The sequence below is a fragment of the Myxine glutinosa genome, chromosome 1, assembly GCF_964187855.1.
Source record: "Myxine glutinosa chromosome 1, kmMyxGlut1.1, whole genome shotgun sequence".
In the NCBI taxonomy this organism is placed as follows: domain Eukaryota; kingdom Metazoa; phylum Chordata; class Myxini; order Myxiniformes; family Myxinidae; genus Myxine; species Myxine glutinosa.
The window spans coordinates 404,820,325-404,838,486 of NC_136261.1; the positions used below are offsets into that span (position 1 = coordinate 404,820,325).

The following is an 18,162-nucleotide window of genomic DNA, read 5'->3' on the forward strand; positions in this document are numbered from 1 at the left end:
ACAAACTCCACCATTTGGTGAAGTTTGGTGAAGACAGAGTTGAAATTGTGACCTGAAGGCAAGTATAAGTGAGCGGACATATAAACAAACAAACACACAAACAAACACACATACACACGCACAAACCGGAGTGATGAACATACTTGGAAAATGTTTTTTGTTTTTTTTGGCGAAGTAACAAACACAAAAACATACAAACCAGATTGATCAACATACTTGAAAATTTTTTTGCCAAGTATCAAACTGACTCAAACGCAATACCCTATCCTCTGCCGAGGTTAATAACACAGACGAAGATTTCTGCTTCGAGGACCTCTCTTTATTGTGAAACCCTTCACAAATTCAAGTTTCATGAAAAACATAGGCAGAAATCTTCTTCAGATAAACAATTTTACAACAAGTGTGTTCTCCCCACATCACACATGGCAATGAAACATGGACTACAGCAAAGATCGATTAAAAATTGATGTTCAAACTGCCATGGAAAGATGCCGTCTGAGCATAACCAAAAAGGGACAATAAAAACAACTAAATTAGCTGGAAAACAAAATTCCTAAACACTGGTCACAATCAAAAACCTCAAATGGAACCTTCCTGTATACATGGGCAAAGACAGATAAGAATGACAAACTGGCAAGCAAAGAAGCCCTGAAAGAAACACAGTGAGATCCAAGATCAGATTGAGAGATTAAGTTTTGTTACCATTTGAGTTTATGGCAGCAATTTTTATCAACAGTTCTCCATTATGTGAATGTGCAGAACCAAATTTATAAATGTTACATCTTTTTTTTAAGCTGTCATTTTCTTCAAACTTAGTTTGAGGACGTGGTTGGGGTTAGCATTTTGAGATTCTTGTTGCCTTCTGACACCAATTTGCAGTCATTTTTGTGGACATTCTGTTGACAGTCAGACGTATGGGATTCATCGAGGGGTTCAGGGTGCTGGGTGGCTGTCAGGGGTTACAGATGGTATTCTGAGAAGTTGTGCTGAGAAGGTACAGTGCATTCAGAAAGTATTCAGACCCCTTCACTTTTTTCATATTTTGTTATGTTGCAGCCTTCTGCTGAAATCGTTTAAATTCATTTTTTCCCTCATCAATCTACACTCAATACCCCATAATAACAAAGAGAAAACAGGATTTTAGAAAGTTTTGCAAATTTATTAAAAAGAAAAAACTGAAATATCACATTGACATAAGTATTCAGACCCTTTGCTGTGACACTTGAAAATTACCTCAAGTGCCTCCCATTTCTCTTGATCATCTTTGAGATGATTCTACACCTTGATTGGAGTCCACCTGTGGTAAATTAAATTGATTGGACATGATTTGGAAAGGCACACACCTGTCTATATAAGGTCTCACAGCTGACAATGCATATCGGAGCAAAAACCAAGCCATGAGGTTGAAGGAACTGCCGACAGAGCTCAGACAGGATTGTGTCGAGGCACAGATTTGGGGAAGCTAACAAAAACATTTCTGCTGCATTGAAGGTTCCCAAGAGCACAGTGGCATCCATAATTCTTAAATGGAAGAAGTTTCGAACAACCAGGACTCTTCCGAGAGCTGGCCGCCCGGCCAAACTGACCAATCGGGGGAGAAGGGCCTTGGTGAGAGAGGTGACCAAGAACACGATGGTCACTCTGGCTGAGCTCCAGAGATCCTGTGTGGAGATGGGAGAAACTTCCAGAAGGACAAACATTACTGCAACACTCCACCGATCTGGGATTTATGGCAGAGTGGCCAGATGGAAGCCTCTCCTCAGTGAAAGACACATGAGAGCCCACAGAATCTTGTTTCTCACAGTCTGAGAGTCCTTTAGGTGCTTCTTTGCAAACTCCAAGCGGGCTTTCATGTGTCTTTCACTGCGGAGAGGCTTCCATCTGTCCACTCTGCCATAAATCCCAGATCAGTGGAGTGTTGCAGTGATGTTTGTCCTTCTGGAAGTTTCTCCCATCTCCACCCAGGATCTCTGGAGCTCAGCCAGAGTGACCATCGGGTTCTTGGTCACCTCTCTCACCAAGGCCCTTCTCCCCCGATTGGTCAGTTTGGCCGGGCTGCCAGCTCTCGGAAGAGTCCTGGTTGTTCGAAACTTCTTCCATTTAAGAATTATGGATGCCACTGTGCTCTTGGGAACCTTCAATGCAGCAGAAATTTTTTTGTCGGCTTCCACAAATCTGTGCCTCGACACAATCCTGTCTCTGAGCTCTGTAGGCAGTTCCATCAACCTCATGGCTTGGTTTTTGCTCTGATATGCATTGTCAGCTGTGAGACCTTAAATAGACAGGTGTGTGCCTTTCCAAATCATGTCCAATCAATTTAATTTACCACAGGTGGACTCCAATCAAGGTGTAGAATCATCTCAAAGATGATCAAGAGAAATGGGAGGCACCTGAGCTAATTTTGAAGTCTCATAGCAAAGGGTCTGAATACTTATGTAAATGTGATATTTCAGTGTTTTCTTTTTAATAAATTTGCAAAACTTTCTAAAATCCTGTTTTTTCTTTGTCATTATGGGGGTATTGAGTGTAGATTGATGAGGGAAAAAATGAATTTGAACGATTTCAGCATAAGGCTGCAACATAACAAAATGTGAAAAAAGTGAAGGGGTCTGAATACTTTCTGAATGCACCGTATATGCCCAAACGGCCTTGCCTACTGCTGAGGATCACTTACAAAGGCGGAACGTACAACCCAGTATGGGTAAAGCTTTGTGAATTTAACAAACATTTCTCAGCAAAACTTTTCCCACAGTCAGAGCACTTTTTGTGCAGCACTCCAGCGTGGGATGCACTATGGAAATTCAAGCTCCGTTTCGAAATAAAATCCTTGTCACAAATAGAACATTTGTAAGGACGCTGTCATTGGTTGTTATCTCCATAGGTGGGTTTTAGGAGGTGTGAGGCAGTTCTCCCAGAACTCAAAATCTCCACCTCCTCATTCGGTAAAGTATCATTATTCATGAACCAGTTTGTGAAACTTCATTCTCATCGTTTTGTTCCAAAGGGTCGTTTTAGAATCCTCACTGAACTTCTGACAGCCTCCACCTGAAGTTTGTTTGTCGTGATAATCCCTGAAATGCTTTATAAGTGCTCAGTTTGGGTTTTCTTGATCATTTGGATTCCCTGTTGCTCCGACTATCACTGGTACAATTGCAGGTTTCTTCAATTTTGAAATCCTCTTCATCTCATTTTTCATATCCTGGTATTTCACATTTCACCTCTACTGTATGGATCTTCATATGCGTTTTCAAACTGCTGCGATGAGAAAAACCTTGGTCACATGTCGAGCATTTGTAAGTACGCTTTCCTGTATGGATCTTAATATGCCTTTTCAAACTGCTGTTCTCAGAGAACCATTTGTCACATATCAAGCATTTGTAAGGACGCTCTCTTGTGTGGAACTTCATATGCCTTTTGAAATTGCTGCGAAGAGAGAAACCTTTATCACATATCGAACATTTGTGAGGTCGCTCACCTGTATGGATCCTCATATGTGATTTCAAACTGCCTTTTTGAGGGAAACCTTTCTCACATATTGAGCATTTGTAAGGACGCTCTCCTGTATGGATCCTCAAATGCCTTCTCAAACTGCTGTTATGAGAGAACCCTTTATCACATATCGAGCATTCATGAGGTCGCTCTCCTGTGTGGACCCTCATATGAAATTTCAAATCAACTTTTTGTGAGAAACCCTTATCACATATCGAGCATTTGTAAGGACGCTCTCCTGTATGGAACATCATATGCCTTCTCAAACTGCTGTTGTCAGAGAAACCTTTATCGCATATCGAGCATTTGTGGGGTCGCTCTCCTGTATGGAACATCATATGAATTTTCAAACTGATGCTATGAGAGAAACCTTTATCACATACCGAGCATTTGTGGGGTCGCTCTCCTGTGTGGATCCTCACATGTGAATTCAAATTGCCTTTTTGAGAGAAACCTTTATCACATATCGAGCATTTGTGAGGTCGTTCTCCTGTATGGATCCTCATATGTAATTTCAAATCGCCTTTTTTCTGGAAACCTTTATCACATATCGAGCATTCATGAGGTCGCTCTCCTGTATGGACCCTCATATGTGATTCCAAACTGTATTTTCGAGAGAAATTTTTATCACATATTGAGCATTTGTGAGGACACTCTCCTGTATGGAACATCATATGAATTTTCAAACTGATGTTATGAGAGAAACCTTTATCACATACCGAGCATTTGTGGGGTCGCTCTCCTGTGTGGATCCTCACATGTGAATTCAAATTGCCTTTTTGAGAGAAACCTTTATCACATATCGAGCATTTGTGAGGTCGTTCTCCTGTATGGATCCTCATATGTAATTTCAAATCGCCTTTTTTCTGGAAACCTTTATCACATATCAAGCATTTGTGAGGTCGCTCTCCTGTATGGATCCTCATATGTGATTTCAAATTGCTTTTGTGAGAGAAACCTTTATCACATATCGAGCATTTGTGAAGTCGCTCTCCTGTATGGAACATCATATGACTTTTCAAACTGATGTTAAGAGAGAAACCTTTATCACATATCGAGCATTTGTAAGGTCGCCCTCTTGTATGGATCCTCATATGTGATTTCAAACTGTCTTTTTGAGAGAAACCTTTGTCACATATCGAGCATTTGTGAGGACGCTCTCCTGTGTGGATCTTCATATGTTTATTCAAATTGCTTTTTGTCAAGAAACCTTTATCACAGACAGAGCACTTGTGGGGGTGTTTTCCAGTGTGGTTCCTCATGTGTATTTTGATGTCACTCGTTGAAGCAAAATCCATTCTGCACACATTACTCTTATAAAGTATTGGACTTTCTAGAACCTTTCTCTGTTTGTTTAATTTAATATTGATGTTGTTGCTGCGAGGCCCAGACATGCACTTGTATTTTATCGGAAGTGAGTCTTGATGTCGTGATTGTTTCTTCAAAAAAGGCTTCTTCCTCACTGTCAAGCTGCGACTGGACCTTATTTGTCTCACATTCCTTCTGGATTGTTCTACAGAAACAAAGAACACATTGTGTTTGTTTTTTTTTGCCAAAATCAAAATGAAAAATATGTAACACATTTCCGAAAATTATATATTGTCGTGTGGTTTGGCTCAGTTAACACCGAGCGTCACCACGGATGGAACCGAGCTTCAATGGAGGCATTTATTCAATCCATTGGCGGATCGATACACGGGCCAGGGGATTGGGGGAGGATGCCACGCTTACCTTTTCGGCCCCGACCATGTCTTCTCCCTGCAAATTATGAACTCAACCCGAGACGGAGGTAAAATGTACAACAATAAATATTTATTAACGGAACCGAGAACGAGGAAACGCGACGGAAGAAACTAAATCCTAAATTGGGACGTCCCCACACCAGACTTCAGATAAGAAACAATGGGAGAATCAATCAAAGGAACCGTTGTTTGGACGTCTGTGCTTATCTGTCTCAGTAGTCGTCAGGAATTGTCCGGGATGGTCAGCTCCAAGCGCAGTCATCCGACCGCGCTCCGGTTGACGCGAACCGCTCGGGCGTTGGCGCCAACACCCCTCTCTGCACAGTCCGTCCTGCGCCACACAGCACAGCACGCAGGCACCAGGAGCACGAACAACAGGGGAGGATGATTGTCGGCGCTGGTCTCTCCACCAAAGTCCAAAGGCAAGAACAGGTCCAGCACGAAGTGACAGTCCAGAGCAAGAGGCCAAGGGAAGAGAGGAAAATGCCGGCGAGCAAGAAGTTTTACTCGCCGTCACGTGACGTCAGCCCTCCTCTACCTCAACCAGCGCGCTGCCCCTCGACTTCTCGAATCTTCTCACTGCGTTGGTGTCCTCTCATTGGCCGAGTGCTTTTTGCCCTTCATGTAATGCCATCCGCCGGTGGCCAATCAGTCTGCCGCTTCCTTCCAACTATCAGGGGCCAGCTTCTTACCCCACGGTGCGATCTTCCCATCAAAACCCTCTTGACCAATCACGCGCGAAGTGGGCGTGGCGTCAGCCTGCCTTGCACGATGTTCCATCGCCATGGTGGCGTACTGCGCGGCCGCTGCCTGTTGGTTTTCCTGGTCAGTCTTATTGTCTTGTGGTGGAGGGGGAATTAATTAATGTGGTGCACTAATGGATCTAGCTAATGTACGTAGTGGGGCAGATTTGTGTATATATCCATAAGGATTGTGGGTTTTGTGGTAAAAGCACCAAAAATGGCATATATGATGTTAAGGACCTACAAATTGATTTTAGATATAGTACCAAGCAGGATTTTTTCCGAGAAGCCCATAAAGTGGAAAAATCCAAAATGGCCGCCGGCCGATTCGAAATATCTGTTAATTGTCATATCTTTATGAATAGTCAACGCAGAAACCTGAATGAAGTGTCTTTTTGTATGTTTCTGTACATGACGAATCCAATGGAACCATTATTTGCTTTGAAAAATGCATATAAATCAATATAATGGTCAATTTCAGGTTGAAATTCAAGATTGCCACCATTCGATTTGTCGATATCTAGCAAATGTCATATTATACACAGTAATTCATATCACACCATGGATGAAGTGTATTTTATATATTAGACAGTATACATATTTCAGCCACATTCACACCATCAATAAAAAAAACAATAACATGGTTGTGATTTGTGTCATGCGGCACCCATACCGAGTGTCATATCTTCCCCAAAATATGTATATCGTATGAATATGTCCTTCCAAACAGGAGGAATACAATGATACCCTCACCTCATTGCATCATCGTTTGGCTTAGATTGTCCATCGTGCCTTGCAGGATCTTGTAGTAATTAGGTGTGGGAAAACGAAATAGGTTATTGTCGTTATAATATTAATGTTTTTTTCGTTGTAGGTGACTGAACAGAAGTGACTGAAATCATGTCGACACACAAGAAGTGCAAGCTTGTTCATAGAGAGACATTAAGATCACCTGCGGCCACAAATGAACCTATTGACTGGAGTCTTTGTGCTTTATTTATGCCAGGAACGTTCAGACAAACCATTGAACTGTCCAGCCAAATCAAAACGTCCCGTCGGTGCTGGATATCATACTCTCGGTGATAACTTGAACAGTTTTCTCAATTTGGACAGCCAGCCATTACCTATCGATATAAGTAGGCTTGATGAAGGAGACGGTATTGGACACACACTGGCACGCAATCATGCCCAATGGCATGCATCATGCCGCTTGAAGTGCTGTGCCAGTCGTCTCGCCAGAGTTGAACGAGCTTCACTTCCAACTGCATGTACCAATACCCCTGGAGAAATACCATACATGTTAAGGCAGGCTGAACACAGAGATTCTCCAGAAGATTCAAAATGCTTCTTCTGTGATGAATCTGGAACGGAGATGGCGCCTCTGCATGAAGCGATGACACCAAAACTAACACATAGGGTTAGGCAATGTGCACTAAAAATACAGGATCAAAGGTTGACTGCGAAAATCAGTCCTCGTGACCTTGTGGCCCAGGAAGCGAAGTACCACTCAAATTGCCTTGTCAAATTATACAATGCCAGCAGCAGGAAGACAGAAGATGGTGTAAAGGAGAATATCCTTTACTATGGTGTAAAGGATTTACTATGGTGTAAATAAACACCTTTACTATGGTGTAAAGGAGTCCATTCTCTGCCTTAGCTATCGATCATGCACACGAACAAAATAACAAGGTCGTGAAAGGAGATGGTGGAGCAGTCGGGTTGCTGCAAAATCCAAAAGCCTTACTCCGTTGGATGGTGGCGGGACCAGAACTAGCAAGGGTCATTGAGGAGTTTGAGGTCAATTGTCTGGATCTAGGTCCTAGGAAAACTGATAAGACCACTCTCAGGCACCACGAGCATACTGCTTCAGCACAAGTCGCATTTGCTAAGGAGACTGCTGCTCTTGTTCGAGTAATAGAAGACATGGGAAATCCATTCATGGAAGAGAGTGATGACCTCCTGGTACTTGACAGCCGAGATGTTGCTGATCCAGCTGTTGTCCAAACTGTGCGTGCGATAGAGAAGACAGGCCAGGAACAGTATGACAAGTACATGACTGAGCGAGTGACGGAGCGAATTACACCAGTATCTGATCCCATATGTAAAAATCAGATGCCTTTGTTCAGCCGACCACCATGTCGAGTTCCGTCCAAAGCGAAACAGATCGTGACATCACTCAAGAGTGACTGTGCATTGTTTTCCAGACTGTACATTGCCTGTCAAACCCATGACGGAGACTTGGACAATTTCTTCCAGCATGAGAATCATGCCTACCCTCCGTCATTGTCGCAGCTGGGAAAACTAAGGTTTGGGTCGAAGTCTGATCTTGTTGAATGTCTGGAAAGGTGCTGCACATCATGTGGGGATGCTCCATTAGTTGATGTCATCATATTGGATGGTGCTGCAATCATCAACATGCTCAGGCCCATTGGCATCAAAACGTTCCAAGAATATGCTACACAGGTATTTCTGCCTTATGTCAAAGCACAGCTGCGCAACGTGATGAGAATTGACATAATTTGGGATGTGTACCTGGAAGAGAGTCTGAAGACCACTGCGAGAGAGAATCGAGGAAAAGGTGTTCGGCGGCGTGTTGCACCATCCAACATGATCCCAGGAAATTGGCAAGAATTCTTGAGATTGGCAGACAACAAGACAGAACTATTCGACTTCTTGGCACACCAGGTAAGCTTTCAGTATTTCACTGGCTTTAAAAAAAACCATATACATGTAGAATCGATTGTAAACTACACAATATCAATGACATGAAATTTAATCTAGCTTCTTTTCTTTGCCAATTTAGGTTGTAGAACATCTTTCTGCGGGAAAAGGATGTGTATACAACATGCGGTCAGAATGTGCTCTGCACGAGAGTTCACCAGGACATCTCATCTCTAGCACCATGTACGCATGAGGAGGCAGACACACGGATGCTCCTTCATACAGTTGATGCAGCAAGGAGAGTGTATCGCCGAATCATGCTGCATACTGTGGATACAGACGTGCTCGTCCTGGCAGTGTCTACTGTGGCACGCCTTGAAAACACGTAAATTTGGGTTGCTTTTGGCACTGGAAAGCACCTGAGGTACATTCCTGCCCACAATATTGCCACTGAGCTTGGTAGTGAGAAGGCACGTGCACTTCCTATGTTTCACGCCTTCACTGGTTGTGATACGGTGTCGTCATTCGCTGGTCGGGGGAAAAAGACTGCGTTCGACACATGGAAGTCCTTCACTGAAGTGACACCAGTATTCTCTACCTTGCTAACGGACCCGACGTCGCTCAATGATTGCATGTCTGTGCTCGAGAAGTATGTCGTCCTGTTGTACGACCGCACATGCACAGAATCTAACGTTGATTCAGCTAGGAAACACATCTTCACTACAAAAGCGAGGTCCATCGACACCATACCACCCAGAGGAGCACTGTTACAGCACACAAAACGGGCAGTATACCAAGGTGGACATGTGTGGGGACAGGCACTTGTCCATTGTCCAGTACCTCCATCACCAGAGACATGTGGTTGGCAGAAGAGTGCCACACAGGGTTGGCAACCATTATGGACGGTATTACCAGAGGAAGTGGCATCTTGTTCCGAGTTGCTCAGGTGTGGGTGCCAGAAAAGTTGTAGGGGACTATGCAAGTGTGTTAGAGCTGCTCTTAAATGTACATCACTCTGTCGTTGCAGTGGTAATTGTGACCACAATGAGAGCAACTAATAGTTGTTTCAATGTAACATAAACATCCACACTCGAGAAAAACCATACACATTTTCGCACTGAGGGAAATGTTTCAGCCAGAGTGTACTTATTAAGTACTACTTAATATCTAAACCCAATGTCCAACATGTCATAATCAACACAGAAGTGTGAATATGTTTAAGGCTCGACGCTGGGTAAATATTCTATAAATGAACCAGCAGAAACTTGAAAAGTGCAAAATTCATGGTGTTGTTCAAAGTAATCGGCAACAATGTAATGATGTATGGTATGGGAAGTGTTATTTAATGTATAATGCATAGAGTATATATGCATTGGATACAAATGTGTAGATCTATATAATATGTCACTTAGTTTGTGTGGTATTTTTTCCTCCATCTTAATATGATTTAGAATTTGCAACTCGTAGTATAAATGATAAAGTAAAGTCGACTGTTTATGTATCCGGTCGATATCATAGAACTTGGCATTGCCATTGGTCACTATGAATTCAGCTTTTCTTAATTAGTGGTGCCATTTTGTCTGACATATGTGAATAAATCTACAACATACTTCATCCATGGTGTGATATGAATTACTGTGTATAACATGACATTTGCTAGATATCGACAAATCGAATGGTGGCGATCTTGAATTTCAACCTGAAATTGACCATTATATTGATTTATATGCATTTTTCAAAGCAAATAATGGTTCCATTGGATTCATCATGTACAGAAACATACAAAAAGACACTTCATTCAGGTTTCTGCGTTGACTATTCATAAAGATATGACAATTAACAGATATTTCGAATCGGCCGGTGGCCATTTTGGAATTTTCCACTTTATGGGCTTCTCGGAAAAAATCCTGCTTGGTACTATACTCAGAGGCAAAAGTTATTGTGACATGGAATTTTTTCATTGGTAATCTTGTGAATGAATTTTTGGATTTGAACCAGAGAAAGAGTGTTAAAATGGTCGAAGAAACGCAACCAAGCAGTTGTTGTTCGAATTGCACGAAATTTGCAAGAAGCATGACATATTCGAGAAAAATGGCCAGCAATGTTCACTTTAAAAGGCCAGACAACCAGACGCTTATCATTTCCACTCAATGCAGTCTTAAGAAGTGCAGAAGTCAGAAAAACACCTCTATTCATCGTTCTGGAACAAGTTCGACATACCACGCCTCAGGGAAAATGACAGATGGAGAGCTATAGGTATGCTTCAGTCTGGTACCTCGCAGCGTGATGTTGCTCGTCAATTCAACATCCATAGAAACACCATTTGGCACAGCTTCACCGAGCTGACGGTAGGACACGTGTCTACAGGTGCACAGGTGAACGTTACATCAGGCCATGTGTTCTGGAAGGGGATCATTTTGGAGGTGGGGGCATTATGATCTGGGGTGGGATAACAGCTGCAGCAAGAACGCCAATGATTGTGATTGAGGGGAACTTGAATGCTGTGAGGTACCGAGACGAGATTTTGCAAATGGCCGCTTTACCGTTTTTGCAACAGAACGGCCCTGGAGTGACGTTTCAACACGATAATGCCAGACCACACGTTGCTTGAGTTGTACAGCAGTATCTTAATCAGAACAATGTTAATGTGTTACCCTGGCCTGCAAGATCCCCTGATTTGTCACCCATTGAACACGTCTGGGATGAAATGGAGCGACGTTTACGACGTCATCCGAATCCTCCAAAAACGCTGCAGGAACTCCACCAAATCCTTCCTCGGATATGGAATGATCTTCCCAAGGACTTTCATCGATGTTTAGTGGCCTCAATGAGGCGAAGGTGCCAGGCCTGCATCAATGCACAAGGTGGACACACTCGCTACTGACTGTGTGAACTTGCTTGTGAACCCCCTCTTGTGTTGTGGCTCATTTGCATATGCCAGGTGCACTGTTCTTATGGACTGTTGATCGTTACCATACCTTGAAACATTTGTCTTTCCATGTAATAACATTTCATTCGTGGCAGTAAAAGTTTAACACTGATTCTGTTTGTTGTTTGTGTGTCACAATAACTTTTGCCTTTGAGTATATATCTAAAATCAATTAGTAGGTCATTAACATCATATATACCAATTTTGGTGCTTTTACCACAAAACCCACAATCATTTCACAAATCTGCCCCACTAATGTGGTGTGTTGCCACACGGGACAAAGGAATTATCACCGAGGTTTCACACACACGGGTCTAATAAATATCTTTATTTCCTATTCAACCTAACCGGATCATCCTCGTATGATCACAGGTACACACTTAACTGACAAACCACCTAAACACAGAACTTATTACAAGTGAGATTCTCTCGCACGACAGATGAAGCATGATAGCTATTCAGATCTACCTCAATCTATATATGCCTACTCCAAAATTCATAACAACATTTTCTCAACACAAAAGATTGCATGTTAATTTTTTACGTTTCCACTCACCAGTTGCAAAACAGGAAGCACTTCCATTTGTCAGGTGAATATCATCTGAACTTTCCTTTGCAGAAGCATATTTTGAATCTTCTGTGACAGATGAATCGTTGTTGTGTTGTCTACCTTCCACATTTACAGGACAGACATCACCTGTGTACAAATCAGGGTCAGTCTTTTGCAGGGAAATGAGATTGAGAACCATCTTGAGAGTTCATAGAACATGTTACGCCACTGAATGTATACTTCAATTTAAATAGAATAATGAAGTTAAAGATTGTTAAAAAGAACAATTCCCGATGTTAAGCACAAATGAAGCAGTCCTCAACATCATCCTCAGACACCACCCTATTTAACATGTCCAAGAACTGCTAAACTGTAGGTTATTGGAAGTAACAATAAAGTGATTTGTGTTAAACAGTGTTCAAGTCTTAAATTCAATTTACATAAAATAAAGATTGTAAAATTCATCCCAAAAAATTCTGGAATTCACTGATGTTAATTTCTCAAAAATTTCCTTTCACAAAGCTCGGAACAAGTGTGTGTCTACCCTCAGGAGAGCCAGGAAAGAATATCTCTCGATTCTGAAGACTGAGCTCTCAAACCTGTCTCCCTCCTGGTGGCACCTGGTCTGATCTGCTTCTGGTTTGTTCCCCCTTTCATCCCCTCCCTTACCACAAACGGCGACACACACCTGACACTGCACGTGAAAAAGATACATGCCTCAAAACTCTGTGTTTACCTCAAAATCTTGTGTCCCAAACCCATCGCTTTCTGTACCTACCTGAACCAGTCGTACTGAGCTGCTCCTGGACTCTGTGTCCTTTTCTCCCGACAAGGTGGAGAAGTTTCTGTGACACCTCGACTCTGATTCTGCAACTGGACCAGATGGCATCAGCCCACGGGTCCAAAAATCCTGCTCTGCCGCGCTATCACAACCTCTCTCTGCTCTCTGCACCCTCTATTTTGCTCAAGGTCATCTGCCCTCTGCTTGGAAATCAGCCAACATTTCCGCCTTTCAGAAAAAGATGCAAAAACAGATCCTTGCAACTGCAGACCAATCAGCCTGCTCCCAATCATCAGCAAGGTCATGGAATCGATCATCGCTTCTGAAATTAAATCCTTCCAGTTCTCCAATGGCTTGATCTCTGATCATTTTGGATTCAGACCAGACCTGCATTTCTGAGATCTGCATTCGAATGAATCACTCAAGGAATTCTCAGATGTTGACTGAGAGTATGGATGTGCCGCTGATGCTGCGCCCCGTTTCCAGTAAGCTGCACTTCTTCTGACAGGCATCTCGGAAAGACGACAAGCTGAATAAACCCATCTGATGTTCTTTTACAGCATGGCTGGGGCTCAAACTAAAGACCCGAAGATCTCAAGCTAGTTAACTTAACCACTAAGCCAACACCGGGCTTCTCTCAAAAGTGAAGAATCACTTTAAAAAAAAAAACTAGAAAGCATCTGGAAATGTAAAGCTGATCCACTTGCACTTCTTCATATTGTTGTCGGGAGGGTGGAGCAATATGTAGAGCCAGGTAGATCTGAATAGGTAACGTGCTTCGTCTGTCGCGAAAGGAATCCACTTGTAATTTCCATGTCTAGTCCGGTTTGTCGGTTAAGATGTATACCTGTGAACATTCAAGGATGTTCGAGTGATAAATAGAGCAGGGATTAAAAGATAACGCCCCTGTGTGTCTCACCTGGTCATCTCACCTTTGTCCCTTTTTGCAATGCACTCATTTAGACACTTAGTTAGGCTCTTTATTGCAACACTAAATAATTCCCTTCCCTGACATGACTTTGGAAGACGAACAGGCAAGGGGGCCGGCTCGGGGGCGCCGCCGTGTCGACCGCGGCCAGCTTCATCTCTACTGGGCCTCGCGTAGCACGCAACACGCACAAATTATGACCACGCGACATGCCACGAGCTATAACCACGCCCAGGAAGACTGTGATTGGTCAACGCGGAAAGCGCGAATCAACGCCAAAGGCGCGAGGAGGTTCGGCAAAAAGGGCGGGAAGTTATGAGGCTCTGGTTGGGTGGCGCGCCGAACTCTGCGCACAGATTCTTGGCCCTGGCAGTCCCGGTGCGATCCTGAGATGAGTAGAGTCCTGTCCCTGGTTGAGTTGGCTCGCAGTCTTGGTCCTGGTTGAGTAGGCTTAAGAGTTGGCTTGTGAGTCCGAGCCTGAGTGGCGTTCGCTTGCTTCGTGCAACCCCGCGTTGGACCTTCGGTGCACGGACCTCGTGGGGGTCCACGGGGAGCCTGGAGTGAGCGCTGGCCCGGGCCTTCGCGGTGCTGGGCGCTGGAGCGAGGGACCTCATGGTGTGCAGCGGAGATTGGACGGACAAGACGACGACATCAGATAAGACCGCATGCCACGTACAAAACATAACGAACGTGTTATTTTCGTGATTCAGTCCCCTGTTTGTGTTTGAGGTCTGGTGTGTGGGATCCCAATTTAGGAGTTTTAGTTAATATCGCGTTTCCCTGCCCCGTCCTTTTATTTAATAAACCCTTGTATTATTTTCCCCTTCCATTCAAAAGCTTGTGTCCGTGTCGACTTAATTTCCTTGCAGGATCGAAGCTGCCATCGGCGCACTCCAGGTAAACCTTTACCGCAGCTCCCACTTTCCTTCTTCCTCCCGTGTCCATAGTTGAATCCGTGTTTGGCCGTCACCTCAATTAAAGCTGTTTTCGGTCCATCCGCGAGCCTCTGGTATTAACCGGAGGCTACGCGCGACAATATTCATCTTCCGTATGTGAAACACGATGAAAATATCCAACAAAAAATTGACAATTGCAGGCGACCTTTACCTTTTGACAACAAAAGCAATGGGCGTCAGCAACCCAATATGCAAACCCTGCTCAAATTTCAAGTCAATCGGATGAAAAATGATGATTTAATGCAACCTTGACCTTTTGTTCTAAAAAAAGATAAAACAAAACCAAAAAACAATCGGCTTATAGCTTTTGATTGGTAAACCAATGCAGTGATCCCAAGATGCAAATTCCTAAAATTTCAGGTCAATTGGATGAAAATTGACGATTTAATGTGACACTGACCTTTGGCCTTTTTATCAAATTATTAATTTGGCTTCTCCATATTCTCAAAATAAAGTTATGTTGAAAACTTGACATAGCTCAAATGGTACAAAAAGTTAGGGTATAGTCACAGACAGACAAACCTCATTAATGAGCAAGGACATGGATACACCCTGATGTACACACACAAGATGGCATCAAAAAAGCTGGCACATAATCTCCTTGTCAAACCATCTCACTTGGACTCAAGGCTTAGACCCGCCGATGGCGGTCCCGAAACCATGACACTGGTGACGAAGGGAAGGAAAGGAAGGAGCTGAAGATGAGAGATGGCTGGAGATCTGATTGGGACGGAGAGTTATTTAAGGAGTGGATATGAAGCTCGATACATGGTGTGTGTACATTGCAGACCCACGACTCCCCTTCCATCTCCTTTCTCCCCGAGTAGGCACTCCGAGGCGGTTCGGGGCTCCGAAGAACCGTGTGGAAAAGTGGCCACAATTGCGTGGGGAGGGACTGCGCGATGAAGCAATTGTTTGGAATGCGCAGCGTCACTGGGGACCCAGCGGTGAAGGCGTGGTGAGACAGAGGTGGAGGAGACAAAGAACCACCCTAAAGGGGAAGGGAAACAAACCCAACTTACACTTGTGGACCGAGTGACAACACCAACATTATTGAATGGGATGAAAATGAGAACGGCAGATGGTAACAGACAGAAGGACAGAAGGGAACAGGAAGGTGAAGGAGATAAGGAGTAAAAGGATAATGAGGAACAGCGAAGACAGGAATAAGAGCTGGCAAACAAAATAGTCGAGATTTTATTGACACCATTTGGTGAAAGACAGTCACAACTATACGAGAAAACAACTGATGGACACAAATGCTGTTTGAGCTACACCCAAATACACAACAAGGATTGTGAAGCAATCCATTAACCATCTGCAAAGGTCTCAATATTCCAGTTCCAGAGAACTCATGGAAACATGATCCAACTGTGTATATCTTCAGTAAATATTAGTGCCTCTATGTAAAATTTAACAACTTAAAAAATATCACGAATCACATGCATGATGAGCCATTAGAATATGATCACAACTCGTTTGTGTAAACCTTCAGATAATAACAACTGCACATTTCTAGTCCCTAATAGCCCCCTCCAGTCAAATAAATGGGTTTAAGGTATGGACACAGATTTTTGAATTAAATCACAATATCAGCCACTTTAGTGAAGTTAGTGCTCACACGATTACTTAAATAGAGGTGGATATTTCGAGACTGGGATGACTCTGTTGGAGTATTAATTAATTTAGCCTTGAATGATACTCATTGACTCAATAATTAAGGTCCAAACTTGTTTCAGAAGACAATCGGCTGATTTTAATGGAATGTGGGAGATCTCATTTCACTTTTACAAAGGTATTACAAAACACTCACTTCAATTTCCATACGCAAATTCTCAGTAAGAAATCTCATCAAAGTAACACATACACAAACAGAACAAGTGAATCCTCTTGGATTGCGCTGAGGTTCGGGCATGGAATTTCGAGCCTCGATCATGGTTCGAGCCTCGATCTTGTATACAAAAATAATAATAATAATAAGAAGAACCTTGGGCCGAATCTCGCGCTTCACCAGTGCGCGTGCGCGAATTTACGTCACGTCGGCAGCGAAAAGGGGTTCCCCAACACGAACCAATCAGGAACTGCCACGTCACACTTATATGATCTCAGAATTCCTGTGACAGGAATTCGCGTTACACTGGCTGGAAGTCATTCGCTAGAGGCGCTTCCTCAGCGCTAATAAAATCTCCACATAGGCTCAGTACACAACATTCAATACAGGCAAACTGGACTGAGAATCTCTACAACTTTCTGTTACATGGCTATTTATGGTCGCAGATGAAAGCGTGAGGTCAGGAGATGGTCAGAGAGGAAAGATAACATTTCAGCATAGCAGACATTTGGGGATTTCGCCATTTGTTGGATTCATCCATGGCACGGCAGCCTCCTCCAGGTCGCTATCTCTGTATCTTTTTCGGCCCGGAGTGTAATATAAACAAAGCTTGCCGTTTCTTTAAGATAATGACATGATTAGCGTGATTGAAGATATTATCTGCTTTATCCCAATCTCCCGCCTGGAGAAAATATGAGTACAAGTGTTCAGATTCAGAGGGTTACAAATTATTGTTACAAGATTCAGTTCTATAGTTTAAATCTTCAATACATATGTGTATATATGTATTGTATGAAGAGTACATTTATTTGTTATACAATATTTGAATAAAAGAGACTTTCTTTTTATTCTCCAAATGGGCTGATTTGACTGCGAGGCTCTGAAACTTGATAAGTTTGCCTCCGCACGCGAGCGAGCTGGCCCTGTCTGGATTGTAATCTCGGTTAAGGAGTTTAGAGAATTGTTAGATTTTCAAAGAATACAGTTAACACTGATTAATATGTGTATTTATGAAGCTTACGTGTTTGCAATTAAAACTTAAGTGTTTGCAACGACAAGGTCGAGGCTCCGGGAAATCCACTCGATTTACACAAATTACGTACGCAATTAATTTTAATTCCACAACTCCATCCACCTTCTGAAACCCGCGTATGGAAAGAAAAAGCAACGAGACACACAAACACACACACACACACACACACACACACACACACACACACAGTCTCCTGTTGTGAGCGGTAGGGCGAATTCATGGGACCCACATCCACATCTTCACCAAAATCTAACCAATTCGTCCTCGTCACACACGCAACTGTCCACAAAGTTTCGTCAAAATACATCCATAATGTTTTGAGATATCCTAGTCACAGACAAACAGACAGGGGTGAAAACATAACCTCCATCCACCTTTGGAGGCAGAGGTAAAAATAAACAAGCGCTACGCCGAGGTCCCCCGTCGTTGAGGTGATGTGAGTTGACAAAGTAGAAGACGCAAGGCGGCCATCTTGGATTTTGACGTGTCGACCCAATTTTCAATAGCGTTCTTCCTTAT

At 43.1% G+C, this 18,162-nt stretch overlaps 1 protein-coding gene across 1 annotated transcript in view; it reads right to left on the reverse strand.

The window, feature by feature from the left end:
- Positions 1-2,126: 2,126 nt before the first annotated feature.
- LOC137417149 (uncharacterized) overlaps positions 2,127-18,162 on the reverse strand; it is a 33,137-nt gene continuing 17,101 nt past the window's right edge. Inside the window, exons 4-5 of the mRNA XM_068102960.2 lie at positions 12,121-12,261; positions 2,127-5,002 (exon numbers count right to left, since the gene is read on the reverse strand). Coding sequence (XP_067959061.2) covers positions 3,186-5,002; positions 12,121-12,261 — 1,958 coding nt within the window. The 3' untranslated portion in view covers positions 2,127-3,185. The remainder of the gene's footprint in view (positions 5,003-12,120; positions 12,262-18,162) is intronic.